Below are 15879 nucleotides of genomic sequence, written 5' to 3'. Positions count from 1 at the left end.
GCCTGTTAAGCTGTGAAAGCAAGCTGGTACAAGTGAGTTTGACGTCATAACAGTGTGAGAAAAAAAGTTGCAGAGCCGATACACACACACATACACACACACACACACACCCCATGTCAATTGCAGGCTTAATTATAAGTTATATAATAGCGCCTGATAAAGAGGAGCACCACAGTTCAGAGTATAAATCCTAATTTATTGGACGATAAAGTTACTGCTGAGTTTACAAAAGCTACCTTTAACCAAAGGCTCTATGCTACCAATGTTAGAAAACAAAAAAGTGCAGAAAAAGGAAATAAAGCTTTTCTGTAAAATGATACAGCTAAAAGCTATGCCTGTTTAAATGATGCAATGCAGTCACATTCATGACTGTATTGTTGTAAACGACTGATTTATAACATCATACAATGTTTAAGCTCTCCTAGAGCCACTAATTACTGAACTTGGACTGACAGGGTGTAGCGGTGTGACAGCAGGGGCCACAGGAGCAGCTTGTCAGCAGCTTCTATAATTGCTTGGATTTCTCCCTGCACCAAAAAATTCTCTCTTTCCTGACAGACAGTCCGCTGCCAAAAAAACTAGCATTTTGAACAAAAAAGGCCTCTTGTCACATTTCTTCCTGGAAATGTTCCATGAGGAGTGCAGAGCTTGAACTAAAATTGCTGCAGTTGCACAGAACTAACCTAGTTTTCTGCTTCTAAGCAAACATACAAATACAGATATCTTTCAGTTTCTATGTCTAAATTAATTATCAGAGAAATTAAGCTTTCACTGTGGAGGAAATATGCCGATGATTACTTTGCACATTTGTTAAAATTCACATGCAATGAAGGGTTTAAAGCTTGCCATGGCATTTAATTTAAATCTGTGAACTATTTTCGTTGGTTCTCTAGCTACTAAAGACTTAACTAGTTGTACCTGGATAATTTTCTTGCAGCAAATCCCATCCTCTTCTGATGTTATTCATCCTTTCCAGACTGATAGATGTCAAAGACTCTTTTCATCATATGTTCTTCCATTTTTTAGCTTTGGGCATTACATATCGCATTAATATCTTTCAGTCTATGTTATGTTGTTTTATAGTGTAAAGTTCAGGAGCCTCTGAGCTGGGAGTAGTCAGGAAAAATTTTTCTGGATAAAAAATAAAGCAACATTTAGAAACTGCTTGTTATTCATATAAGATGACATATTTATTTTTTAGATATAACATACTTTTTCATATAATCCCTATCATATTTGTAAACATGCATTTTTTTTTGTGCTGCTTCTTGTCCTTTAGACTGAACTGTCATTTGTTTCATAAATGAAGGCTGCAGTGGAAAATTAAAGTTCAGTGACTTAGGGTCATTTTGGCAATAAATACAGATGGACTCTCACCCCGTAGTGCATATCTAGGCCAAGAAGCAATCACATTAGCTCACACGCTATCAACAGCTGGACTGAGGTTGTAAACTGAGAAGGTCACCATGCTTTGTGCACGATGATCTGTCCTGATCACCGTGTCTGTAACTACCGCCTTTGCACATTCCACAAAACAAGCGGTAATCTGTTTTTTTTCTTTCTTTTCCGACAACAGCAATTATCCTGACAGTTTAGCGGTCTGCTCAGAGGACTGAGCTGTGAGGTATGATCCAGTCACCAGGGTTTGAAGAGTAGAAAGCCACATTGCAAGACAAAAACATTACAAATACTAGATCATTATTAATTCCTAGAAAAAAGGTGATTCATCCACGGATGATGATAAGAAAAGAAAAAAATTTCCAGTATGGAAATAGCTGTGCAGTTACAGCTTATGGACAGATGGAACGAACAAGGTGGGAGGACAATGAGAATTTAGAGAACAAAAACAACAGAAATTGTTGCAGAATACTCACTGCCGTCGCCAGGGCAACAGTAGCTGTCCGGGTCTGAATCATTATGATAGTACAGGTCCATCGCCTAGAGAGGAAAATTAGGTAACAGACCTTAGAAAACACATTAAACATCAGAGAGTATCCAACTATCTTCATGTAATTCAGTGTAATTAATCTGGGAATTTCTAACATTTTTGACAGGATATACTTCCATTATCTATTTTCTTTGATGTGCTACAACCTTCACACTACATGGCTGAGAAAACTTTTTTTAATGATGCTGCTGCCAATCAACAACTTTCCAAACTGCCTTGTGTTTATTTTAGTACAGCCTTAGCCTGGCTTCCTATTCCTCAATGCTTTGCAAATTCCCATGACTCTATCTCTGAGATTTACCCACCCTCAGAGGAGGTTTGTATAGTATATGTGCATGTGGTTTACTTCAGTTCATCTCTTTGCTCATTTATTTAGTGGTTTTCAGCAGCTTGCCTTCTCCACCAATCACTTAATCTACATTCACGTCTGCAGAAAAGAGCCCTCCTTTCGCTGTCATGCTCTTCCTCTTATGTTGTTTATGGCTTCAGTGAGGGCTGATGGATGATGTGCAAACCACAGAGACAGAAAGTCTTGAATTTCTGATTATTAATATTTCATAGTATATTTATCATTCTAAAAGAAGACTTTAAGCTAAGCTCCTTGACGCAGCAGAGTGTGTAAATTTATGTTTCATAAAAGTTAAAGGAGATGTGGAGCTCAAGAAGAAAAACTCTATGCAACAGTTACAAAAGATTTTAATATTCAGATATATAAAAAAATTAAAAGAAAAACCAAAATGTGCAGCAAAACATGCAAATCAAAAGGTTAATTTCTGCATCTAAACTTGTGATCATCATAAAATACTTGATCAGATCCAAGTGTTTATAGTCAGGATTACTTCTAGAGATTTGTTTTCAAAATCATAATAAACAATGTGAGTGTCTAGACACCATCTTTCTTATGTGCAAATTTGTAGTTGTATTATCACAAATGTAAAAAAAAAAAAAATCACTTCAAAGGTCATTTAATTAAGTGGTAAAAACATTCAAACTAAACACTTAAAGATGTGGGGAGAAAATGTTAAATGTGGGACATTTATTATGAAAAATATAAGTATTAATAATCCCTTTAAAAAAAGAAACATGGAATGCATTTCTAAATAATTTACCTGCATTTGAATCTCTAAAACATGGAGCTAATTTTGGATAATCTGGCTTTATGGTTATGATTTGTGTTATTTTCCTTGACTGAACTCATGGTGAATAATTTCCTATTATTAAGTTTGAATGCAGTTCCCAGAATACCTCAATACACAGGTTATAGTGTTTGTTTTAGAATAGTTCTCACAGACTCAGTAAGAAAAGTAAAAAAAAAAAATAGTATTTTGGAAAATGTTTTAATTGAAACAAAGCTTCCTAACGATAAATCTAACACATTTGAGAATCCAATAGATTTAATTTGGCCTATATTTGAAAGAAAATGAATTTGCAAGCTAAAGGCAGGATTGAATATCTGGTTTAGACCAGGAAAAACTTAGCAGACTCTCTGTTAAGCAACATTTTTTTCTAACTGTTTTCTTTACCTGTTGGAGAAGTCTTTCCAGCAGCCTGTTTCCATGGTAACAATCTGCTTTTCAATCTGATAGATGTGGATTGTTCCCAACATGTTATTGTTTTGGGCCTTACACCATGCAGACTAAAAACAACTTTTAAATCTTTCAAAGTCCAGAAAACTACAATTATGGTAGTTTGGTACACATTGAAAAGGACATCTGATGACAGTATTTACTGTCATTACTTTCTGCCATAGTTTTAGCCATTTTGTTTGTTTGTTACAATTAAACTCTTGTTAAGTTTATTGAATGAGATTAGCTTTTGTATTGTAGGAATAGTTTTCCCACGCTATGTCTCAGCCTTCCTGGTCCCTACATCTGCAACTATATTCAATGTTTTACAGATCTTTCTATGCTGCGTTCCTTTTTTTTGTTTATATTTTGGTCTAATGAAATGTCTTGATCAACGAGTTAACTTTTACTTCTATCTAAATCTGCCTGGCTTATGATACATGAACCTATAATACTCATGTTTAAAAAAAAAACTACCGGTAAGTAAAGAACAAAATGCATTAAAAAAAATAGTCCAGTAGTCAGTAGATAATAAATGTATTAATACAAATTACAAAATTATAAACAGCCTCTACAAAACTGAACCAAAAAATTCATATATCTAATTTCATGCATGAATTTGCGTTTTTAACCTGTGTTCGTTGTCGTGGCTGCCAGTTATCCTCCATGGCATAGCTGATGTAGGGTCCGCTGCAGATGGAGCACTCCAGGATCACTGGGCTGGCCAGAAGTGGTGATGTGTGAAGCGCCCAGCACTGACAACCTTCCATGTGAACATCTGACTCCAACTCCTTCTGTTTGACTGCGCTGTCGTTATGATGGCGTGAGAGCATCCTCCACTTCCTTACCTGTAAAGTAGGATCAATTATATTATAGTTCTTTTATTCTTAGCACTCAATAACTTCAAAAATGTAGTTATAAAAAATTATAATCATGAGAAAATGATTAGAGAGCTTTCAAATCTCTCTGATGGTCGCCGGTTCGCTTGGTCTGCGACCAACTAATTTTAAACACTTGAGGTGGAGACTATTTTTGCAGTGTCTCGAGTTTTGTCACGCTTTAAAGTCCAAATTATGACCTCCAAATATAGATTATCCCCTTTTACATAGCTCTTGAATGTGTCTGCACCTCAGTTTATTTTGTTTGTTGTTTTTCTTACATATACATGCATGATTCACATTGATAGCCAATGTAAGTATCTGGGATATCATGGACAACAACTCAAGGTGTAAACATCTCTAATATGCCGTTAACATTGCATTTCCTTTGTGTAAATTTTTACCCAGATTGTAGTTGTTCCATTAATAGGACAGATAGGACAGATAACTGTACATCCCACAAAAAACATAGTCAGCGTTCAAGCCTAAGCAAACCTTTTTGAAAATTTTGATCTGGTTTTTGGTAAAATCCCAAAATGGTTACCCCTCCCATTCTCACCAACTTGATAAATTCTCACTAACATGAAGGATTCAGCACCACTGAATCCATCATGACTCACTGTAATGGCAGCTGAACATCGTAGGTGCCCTCAGAGAGCTGTTAGAACAGCAGAGAAAATTGTTGGGACCTCTCTCCCTTCTTTCCAGGACATCGGACACAAACCCCGTTTGACAAGAGCCAATAAAAAAAATCAGAGACTAAACTGTGCATCGCAATCTGTTCTCACGTCTGAACTCTGGCAGGAGGTTTCAATGCGTGAGGAACAGGACAGTAAGAGTGTGTAACAGTTTTATCTCCTAGAATGTAAAGCTCATAAACACAAATAAATAAACCAATAGACATAGGAACAAGAGACCAGAATGTACAGTATGTGTTTTTATTTAATGAAACAAAATGATTTAAATTAATTTGTTTTATCCCAATTTTTACTTAATTATTATAGCAGCATTTTTTATTTTATTTTATTATAATCCTTTTAGGTTGATAGCATTTCACTGTAGGCTGTTTCCCTAAAATTACAAAAAAAAGCATATCTATCATGTCCATTAAGGTCACTCCACCCTGATCTTTTATTAAAAAAACAGATAGGCATGCTACAGTAGGTGCAATATCCTGTCCTAGTGGAACTCGTCATAAAATTTTCGATTAGATTCTTTATCACATATCATGACAATAAATTAAAAGTTAATTATGGCTGTAGCTCAATTTAACCCAGACGTTTAGAGTTATTATGGTGCTGTATTTCAACTTAATGAAGTTGAAAATGGGGCAGTGGTTTGTACAAAAGCTTGTTGCATAATAATAACCCAACTAATACTTAACCTAACCAATCTTACAAGAGGTATTGTAAGCTTTCTTTTTTTTTTAAATCCTAGAAAAACAATTTGCCCTTCTATGTTCACCTAATATTCACAAAATCGAACATGTTTATCAGAACATGTCCAAGATTTGTTTGTATCTTTGTTCACAAGCACAACTAATCAAAGGTGCACACTATGAAGATAGCAGATGGTGGCTTTCCAAGCTGGTTCATGTACAATGGTACATTTTAAGTTACAATATTGTAAAATGCATTTTTTTTTGTTTTTTCTTTGCTACATCAAGGAACACTGCATGTTCAACCAATTATTTATCATTAAGGACATCTGGGGGTGACTAACGGAGTTACTATCTGCTACTTCAAATACTTCCTGTTAAATAGAAGGGGTTCTTTTCTATTGTTGAACAACTAATGTCGATACAATCAGCGGAGTTTTTGAAATAAAAAACCTGTTATTGAAACTCGGATTAAATGATTAATTCAAATTGAATATATTGTGCTATCTCTCAATAGATGGAAGAGGGAATAACTAACAGGATTTGATAACACTGGATGGATATAAAAAAAATATGGTTACAAATTCTTTTATAGAAATTACAAATACATAAATAACTAAAAAATAAACTGAGTTTAGCTGTTTTAAATGTAACTGTTTGGATACTGTTTTAAACTTACATACCGACAGAATCATTCCCACTTCATGAATAAAACATCATACGGCCGCTTTTGTTTTGCACAGGAGGCAGTGGATGAGTCAGTGTCACCCTCAGAAGTAATTTGCTTCTATGTGACAGCTGTAGTGACAGATTCTCCAGTGGACAATCTTCACACAAACCTCCTTTTTCTTAATCACCATTTAGCATGTGTCTGGTAACAGCAACTGAATACATATCACAAGCACAAACTGAATGTGCTCTTTAAACACACACAGGAACACGCACATGCACTGAGAGAGATTAGATGGCTACAGGAAAATATAGGAGAATAGGAGCTAAGTTCAAGGTGGAAATGGCTCAGGAGGAAACCAAATTACATAGCTGGATGTGCTGGTGACCCAGAGCGACTCTTTCGTTTGGTAAAGAGTGTCCTTGGAACAGCGAGCTGACAGCTTCAGAGTCTGCAGTCGTTTCGAATAAGTCTTATCAAGGCTACTGCTCTGCCGGCCCTCTGCACTACCTCAAAAATAGCATGAGGATGCAGCCTGAGTGAGAGAGAGAGACGGTGTGTCTGGCTTTGATACTGAACTTACAGCTCGGGAGAGAAATTTTTTCTTTCTGTGAAAAGTTATTGTCATGCATATAAATAAAGTAGGATTTTACCATCAGCTGTTAAAGACAGCGTGGCATGTGTTATTATTTTCCCCAAATGTTTTTCATTATTAAATAGGAATAAATTCTTGTATAATGCATTATATGGTTTATAATCACACCTGTTCAGGATGAATATGGCATTCCTCCATGATATACAGTAAACTATAAAACAGCAAGAATAAATTAGCATGTTTTACAGACTCCCCTCTCTGTCAATTCCTCTTCCTGTCCTTTGACCTTGTTTTGTGCCACTATCAGTGATTAGGTTGCATAAAAACAGTAATGTCTGTCTTTAAACCTTCCAAATACAGAATCTCGTGTTACAGCCAAGACGCTCAGAGCTTTAAAACATAACTTTAATCAATCCTCATCAGAAATACTTTCTTAACTTCCACCAACATCACTTTTTAAAGATGTTTTTGCCTTTATTCCTTGTGATTTATGTAAACACTTTACCTAAAGGTCTGACCTTTACCCCCGTATGGTAAACAGGGATAAACTCTTCAATTAACAAAGAGATCCACCTCTAATCAATTATCTGACGGAAGACTGATAAACATGTTTTTTGTTAGATTTCTATTTTTCTGTACAAAAACCATAGGAGGATGTTATATTTTTAATGTAGAATTTTTGCCTAAACTAACCTTCCTTCCTTCCTTCCTTCCTTCCTTCCTTCCTTCCTTCCTTCCTTCCTTCCTTCCTTCCTTCCTTCCTTCCTTCCTTCCTTCCTTCCTTCCTTCCTTCCTTCCTTCCTTCCTTCCTTCCTTCCTTCCTTCCTTCCTTCCTTCCTTCCTTCCTTCCTTCCTTCCTTCCTTCCTTGGGATATAACTTTCTCGTTCTTCATTTCTTATCTACTTTCATTCTTTCTGGGGTTTTTTTTTTTACTGTTCTTCCATCATTCTGAGGTATAAAATAACTAAATATAAATGCTTTCATGTTGCTCTTAAGTAGCTTTCTTCATTATTTTATTGCTAAATTTGACCATAGATATCTGTCCTTTATATTTCTTACTTTCTTAAAACTAGCTTGTTAATTCTAAACCTAACCATTGCAACAAAACTGGGGGAAATGAAGAGTAATGAGAGAATATGTCCAGTTGGAGCCCAGTATTTTTATTTATCTATTTATTTTAAACTGATAGCAACCTGGATGAAGACAGAGGTCTGGTAAAAATTGCAGATGATGAATTAGGTTCCTGATATTCCCAATTCATTGACCCTTTATTATTTTGGATATGTATATGTTAATTATGTTCTAAGTTTGAATGCTATCACTGTGATATGTACCAGAGCTTTGAAAATATTCAGTTAATTCTATATTATCGTCTGAATTTTTAATTTAGGACATATTAGACTGAGTAAATTTTTATATTCCTTCCATCAACGCAGTGAAAAATAAAGATATTTCCTGTGTATAGAACTAGTTTTATTTAAGAATATTTTTTGTAAATGTATGTTTAGAATTGAAGATTAAAAACTTAATTTTACCTTTGTACTTAAGTACAATGTAGAACCTTTATTGTTTAACTTAAGTAAAAGAGTTCTGTCAATACTATTTTTTTTACACAGGTATCTGTAATGTTACTTTAAAAATGTGACATAGTTGCTTCCTACCTAAATGGTCACCTTGTTTTGTTTGTTTTTTGCCTCTTCATTTATAGATTACAGGTTCAGATTTAAAGCAGTGCAAAGTATGAGGTTTTAAATGGTTCTAAAATTTTTAAAGCAAAACCTCTTATTTTGGTGGTCCAATTAATAATTAAAAGTGAATATGTGTGTCCTGTTGGAGTATCAGAAGCAGACATTCTGGTAAAAGTGAGCAAAAAACACAATCTTAAATCAGTCAAGTTTAAAAGAAATGACCAAAAATAAAAAATAAATTGAATAAATATGAAGAGAGAAACAGATCAACATCCTTCTAAATTCAGGATTGGAAAATTGCACTAAAAATCTTTTATAATTTGGAGCTTTTTGACTTTTTTTGTTTATTTCTTGACCAAATCATTTGCAGCACTAGTCTATCTTGTATTCTTAAAAAATATTTTGAAGAAAAAACTTTAAAGGATGCTTTTAATTCAATTTACTTTCACATCTAAAGAAAAAAAATTATTTGCTGAACTGGTTTCTCAGCGTGTCGTTAGGACATCCAAACAGAAACCGCAGTTTCAAACGAAAGTAGATTTTTAAGATCAAAGTACAAATGAAGTGAAATCAGCTTTAATGTGGATCACAATAAAATCCATGTTAACAATGATCGCCTAGAGCAGATTACTGCTCAGCTTTCAATCTAAACGCAAGCAAATTAGGTCAATTTCAACCTCAGTCATCAAGCTTTTGTGATAAACCCAAACCACACAAGCAGTTTATGTAGATTTAACTCTGGGAGTACAGAAACTAAAGTATTACTGGATAATCAGGCTGCTGCTGTACTTTAAGGATTCTGTAGTTTTGGCTGCAGCTCTGGAACATGGACATAGAAGGTTGGGTTTTGCTGGGCTCTCAGAGGAGATTAAGACCACAATAATTTCCAAAATCCCTTATAATAAAACCTTCTAAAACCTTTTTAGGCTTTCATACTTTTCTTTCTCTCCTCTCTCTTTTCTTCTTTTTCTTTTTTATTTGGTCAAAGCTGACAGACAGAAATTGGGAGAAACTAAAAAAATAATAAAACTATCTAGCAGATATGTGTTAAGTTAGTAGTTGTTGCATAGATTGTTTTAATTATCTCAACAAATAAGTAATGCTGAACCATGCAATCATGCAAGGAAACAGTTTCCATTAAAACTAAACATGCAACACCTATTGGTAAATTCAGTTTTTCATTCATTACAGGTTAATTAACCAACAAATTGAGTTTCTGCGAGTTTTTTTTTTATGCTATTGTCCACAAACAGGACTGTTGAGATCATGAAAGGGTTATAGACAAAGATCTTGAAATTCCTGTTTCAGCTGTTTTGGATGTTGTCAAGACGGTTCACAGTTTTAAGATGAGGAAGCAAAAGAGAAGTCTGTTGGAGAAAAGTGTGCTGGGTCATCCACCATGTGATCAACTGCTTATAACAGCCATTTAATGGGCTGATAACATACGAAGCGGCTTGCAAAGCCGAAACTTTTGGAGGTACTTTTACATTTAAACCTGTTTACTCCCAGAACATCTTTTTGTTTTTAAAAGACACATTTTCATAAAGCAAATAAGACCCGGGAGCTGCAGCTGAGGTATTTTACTACTTTGGCACAGAATAGACCTGTGTGTAAAATGTGCTGTGGCAGCAACGGGAATAAATGTTAATGCATATTTATAGGTAGAATATATTAAAGGATAAAAATGAGAGATTGTGCAATGCAAGTTCCAGTTTAATGCTTGGTTCGCATTCCACTACTGCCAGCTCACTTGGCTGTTCAACAAAAGAAAAGGAAAGGATAAGAAGGTTTTCTTTGCTAAATTTATGTTAAACACATTCAGCTTCCAAGTCCAGGAAGAGTTCCCTAATTAACATTCTATTTAAGTGTTTCTGAATTGATTGAGGGAAAAAAAAATAGTAAGATTAAAGACTGGGAAAAAAAGCGTAATGCATGAAGATAAAGGCTGTAACGAATACAAGGTTGGATTTTGATTAGCAGAGCTGTGGCTTCAACAACAGACTCCTGCAGGTACTGCCAGCTGTTGGAATCGGGCCAAATTAGTGTGACACAAGTATGCTTCACACTGAAACTAAGCTGGCACCTCCTCTGTTTTATTATAAGCCAAAGAATTTGATGGAGTCTGGAAGTGAAGCTGGGGTGCAGAGGTTCAGACATTTATTTCTTCTTTCTTTGCTGAGATATAACAAAGCAAAAAGAAAGTTCTGAGCCAATTAGATCAACTGCTCACAAAAGCACAAACAGAATTTGGGAATGAGAAGCATTTTACTTTTATTGATACAGTATGCATGGCAAGCCAAACTCTTGGAAAGGGATTTTACCTCTTACTGCCCACGCTGTAACTCTAATTGGACCTTGTGGGGTGTACCTCCTAATGCCATCTCTCTCTCCCGGGGCTCGGTAAAACCCCTTTTGACAGTAATTCAATTAATGGAAAATCCAGCTAAATCTCAAATCCAACTGAGAGGTTTTTAAGGAGGTATGACCTGATTGGTAGTTTAAGAAAAGAGCTGATTCAGAAAGGATTAAAAGTTGCTACACTCATTGTATTGTTCTTATGATCTTTTTTTACTTCGTTTAGATTGAAAAAAAAGTCTTCCGACTGTTAATAAATCAACTGCAAATTCTGATTTTCCACCTCATAATCAAGAGTTTAGGCTTAAACAGGTGATGGCGTAAGGACAGAGTTCATGCCCTTGCCTCATAAAAGTTTTATAATTGGTCACTGTTAAAGCTTTGAAATCTGACGCGACACTCGTCAATCATTAGCTCTAGAAAGAGGTGTCCCTTTGCTGATACTGCCCTTTGAATTCATTTCCAAGTTGAGACGACGTCAAGAACTAAAGCCTGGAGAGCAAAGTTCAGCAAAGGTTTGTTAAGACCTTAGAAATGACGTCTAAAGCACCCTAGAAACAAGGAAGCTTCTTTACTGAGAATACTTTACAGCCAGCATTTAAGAGTAGGATGAGGGTATTCATACTTCTAAGAACTTACTGAAATGTTAACAGATTTAATACAGGCTTTATTTTTTTTTTCAGCAAACTGTCAACGATTTTCGGGTGACTTTTGAGAGAATTTTTCCAAGCCCATGTCCATTTGAAGGGCAACCAAAGTCATTCTTCGTGTTTTTGAGAAGTATTTTGGGTAAATACTGCAGTCGTTTAGCGGTAAATCCAACCCCTGTCTCTTAATTTCAGGGAAAAATTCAAATAAAGTATAAATTCTCTGAAGTGAAAAAACAAGTCAAATCTCTGTTTTTTTGCTGTTTTTTTTTTTTTTTTTATGTGGACTTATTCAAAAGCGGTTGAGTCAAATCTCAGTTATGTAACAGAATGACAGCTATCAATACTTCTAATAACAGGAAGTATGACTATTAGAAGTTTCATGTGTTGTTTTTTATATGACGACTTATTTGTCATCTGTTAATTATCATTTTAAATCAACCACTCCTTTATTATATTATTGGGCTGAGTCTTTAGGACAGTTTCAATTTTTTTTTTTACTAAGTTGCAATTAATCAATTTTTTGGAGTCAATTTTCTAACTCTAGTTTTGGATTATTTAATGGTTAAGAAGGATTTGTTTCAAATTTCAAATCAACAGAGACTTGGCTTGTATGGTTTTATCACCAAATGAGAATAGAGGCAGTTGGCATAGATCAGCTCCTACATATTATCTCAGCTGAGAATAAAACACGTGGCCGACTGAGTCATTGACATACTTATCATAAATCGACATGACCCACTGATCATCTGCCAGATCATCTGAGCTGACAGTCCTGTCTGTGAAGACAAAGGTACAAATTGATCAAGCTGCCTCTTACAGAACATTAACAACATGAGCTCACTTCATTGACTAATGAAGCAAGGCTTTCCAAGCAATTTGCTTATTTAGATTCAAGCTTTTATCCACCAGCCATAAAACCAACTGGATAAAAAAGTCCTCATGGTGCCAGATAGAAATCTTTGTTCCTCCTGGAAACAAAGCCTCATATTTCTCTCCGGAGTCCTCCAGCCATCATCTTTCTCTGCTTCACTTCCTGCCTTCCTTCCGTTCTCTGCATGACTGAGTTTTGGACAGCAAACATAAATGGGGCCAGAAAAGTCCAGGATATTTTGAGTACACTCACTGATTAACAGCATCACTCCATTAATGTTTACACCAGACTATAAGGAAATGATTGAAAAGTTTCTCTTAGATAACAGATAATAGTTATTACCTTGCATAATACATAGTGCAAGATATTGCTTGAAAATAGGTTTCAGTCAAGCTTTATATAAGAAAATGCAGCCTTTTCTACAATATAAATAGGAATTAGTTGAAAGGCTTAAAGTTGTATTTGGGAAAGTGCGAGGTAATTAACATCCTGCAGATGATGTTGCTGGAAATTGTTGGACAGTACGTACACTCAAGGTGTCCTCAATCTGTCAGATATAAAACATTGGACATTATGAGCACATATCGTCACATCTAATTAGGGTTGGGAATTGAAAAGATTTTCACGATTCCGATTCCCTTTTCGATTCTATGAAACGATTCGATTCTTAATCGATTCTTTTTTCGATTCCAATTTGGGGGAAAAAGGAGAACAAACAGTTTGATTATCAGAATCAACTTTGTTTACTTAACTATTGCACAATCTTACAAACTCAAAAAGATCAAGATGTCCACAGGAAATGTGAAACTGGAGTAACATCTGTGTTTAAATGAAAAATGAATACAAGAACAAACTTAATAACCAACAATGTCTAATAACAAATGATGGGATAATAACCTATTTTAAATAACAAAAAATACTAATTATAAAACAGTAGTAGGGAAAATTAACAGTTCTTTTGCAGAAAGATGAGCATATCTGCTTTTTCTGGAAGGATACGGGATCTTTCAGCGCTTATGGTGTCTCCAGCCGTGGAGAACACCCTCTCAGATGGGGTGGAGGAAGCCTGCACACAGAGGTAGTTTTCAGCCAGTCCAGATAGCAAGGGCAGCGTATCTTGCTTGTTCCACCACCACAGTGTGGCGCTATCCCTGCAGGGGATGGAGGGCAAGCTTTTATAGAGCTGGATTTCCTGATCTACCCTCTGGGCTAAGGAAAGACGGGGCTTTGATTCACAAAGTGACCGCAGCACGTTGTCTTCCTCCTCGAATAGTTCTTCCAACTTGCGTAACTTGCGTAACTTGCGTAAGTTGCGTAACTTACGTAAAAAACGTGACGTAAGTCGTGCTCCCCAGAGCCGGCGCTCTCGGCTCTGGTGCTGCGGGAATCGAAAAAAGAATCATTCAGCGAGCTGCCAAACGATGCCATGGAATCGAAAAATACGGAACCGGTTCTGAACAGGAACCGGTTTTCGATTCCCATCCCTACATCTAATGCAGCTTGCAATAAAATTATCTCCAATGCTGGCATTAAAAAAACAACAGTAAATAGCAGTAAAATGTGGAAGTAACAAGCTTGCTCAGAATGGATACAAATCCATCAAAGCAAGAACAGGTAAATAAATCCTACAATTTTTCTTATTTTTATTTTATCCTAGCGTTGACCTGCTTTTTTCATCTTCTTCAGTTTTCTTATCTCATCAAGAGCTGTAAAGTATGGCTCGTACATCTACAAGGCTGTAGGGGCGGTTTTATTTCCTTGATTTCAATTAGTAGTAATCTGTAAGGTTATTCATTGTTAGAGATCAGTATAAAGCTTGTTGATTAATATTAGGAATCTTAAGTCCAAAAAATGAAACAAAAAACATATATTTAGCTTTCTTTTTAGAGTGAAAGGACACTGACCGTGATATTCATGTTTGTATTAACTGACACTACAGAAGCACATGGAAACTTCTCTGCTACAGTTGTGCTTAAAAGTTGAAATACTCTCCCATAAAAAAAAATAGAAATTCACATTATACACAAAAATGAAAAAACTTACTATAAATAGAAATTTACAAAATGATAATTTATTCAAATATATATATATATATATATATATATATATATATATATATATATATATATATATATATATATATATATATATATATATATATATATATATATATATATATATATATATATATATATATATAAAATCAATGTAATGATTTAAGTTTTTCATTATTTTATTTATTATAACCGTTGTCGATTTCAACTTATTTTACAGGCAGCAGTTTTCTTCTGTCTTTAATGAAAGGGTATGTAAACTTTCAAATAAAATACTGTATTGGGAGAAATATTAACATTTAAATTAATACATTTTTAAGCTTGTTATTGTTTTATAAACTAACTATATCTTGAGGATGAAAGTTTTTAATTTATGTTGTGCGAATTCTCAATTCAGTTAAACGAGGTCTCCCACCTGCATACCGCACAAACTTTTGTTTAAATGAAAATAGTGATGTTATGATCACTTTTCAGCAGAAGTACTACAAGACAATGATATCTATAAATAATAAGTTAAGTGTCGCCTGTCTCAGAATGTGTAGTTTAGTTGATGTAAGTTTCCATTTTTCTTGTGACTCTGTGTAAGCTTTTATTACCAACTTTAGATATAACAGTTGGTACTTTAAGTTTGACAATATGTGATATCTATATTGCAGAATTTTATTTTCTAAATCAGAAAAAAGCAGTTCTACAGGTGTCCTGATTTACTAAAATGTTCCCGTCAAGGTGATCAATCAAGCATTGAATACAAAAACACTAATGTACTGTACAGTATACTCCACCAGTTATAATACCCTGTGGCAGTATTTTAGTACAGACAGTGATAGGTAAGACTTGAAAAATTTCTTAGCATTTTAAAGATAACCAGTAAATGCTACAACACTGATGTTCTTATCCAAAACAGTCCAAAAACAAGAGTGTTAATTGGTTAAGGTTAATTGGTCACTCTAATCTGCTCTATCGTGCACCAGCATGTTTAGATGTCTCAAGTGTAACTAATCTGCAGCAAAATCTTAGTATTACGTTTCTTTTCTTTCAGTCTTAAATATGAGTGGGCAGTGAGGGCTGTGAAGCATGGAGGCACTTTTAGATGTTTAGAAAAATGTGGAAAATTCCAGAGGGTGATAACAGGTCAGGACAAGTAAATCCCAGTGAGAGTCCATGCTTTCATTTTGATCAAGTCTTCATGATGATTTGCATCATATTTCTATGTGTTTGGTTAATCT

The 15879-nt window shown here is 34.9% G+C and overlaps 1 protein-coding gene across 1 annotated transcript in view; it reads right to left on the bottom strand.

Moving 5' to 3' along the window:
• The window catches only part of sgk1 (serum/glucocorticoid regulated kinase 1), a 44425-nt gene that overhangs the window by 14989 nt on the left and 13557 nt on the right, over positions 1 to 15879 (bottom strand). The window contains exons 3-4 of the mRNA XM_038292654.1: positions 4146 to 4361; positions 1875 to 1938 (exon numbers count right to left, since the gene is read on the bottom strand). Coding sequence (XP_038148582.1) covers positions 1875 to 1938; positions 4146 to 4361 — 280 coding nt within the window. The remainder of the gene's footprint in view (positions 1 to 1874; positions 1939 to 4145; positions 4362 to 15879) is intronic.

The sequence above is a fragment of the Cyprinodon tularosa genome, unplaced genomic scaffold (genome assembly GCF_016077235.1).
Source record: "Cyprinodon tularosa strain WSP-4 unplaced genomic scaffold, ASM1607723v1 ctg315, whole genome shotgun sequence".
NCBI lineage: Eukaryota > Metazoa > Chordata > Actinopteri > Cyprinodontiformes > Cyprinodontidae > Cyprinodon > Cyprinodon tularosa.
The sequence above is the reverse complement of the archived record's forward strand: the minus strand, read 5'-3'. Positions and strand labels throughout refer to the sequence as shown.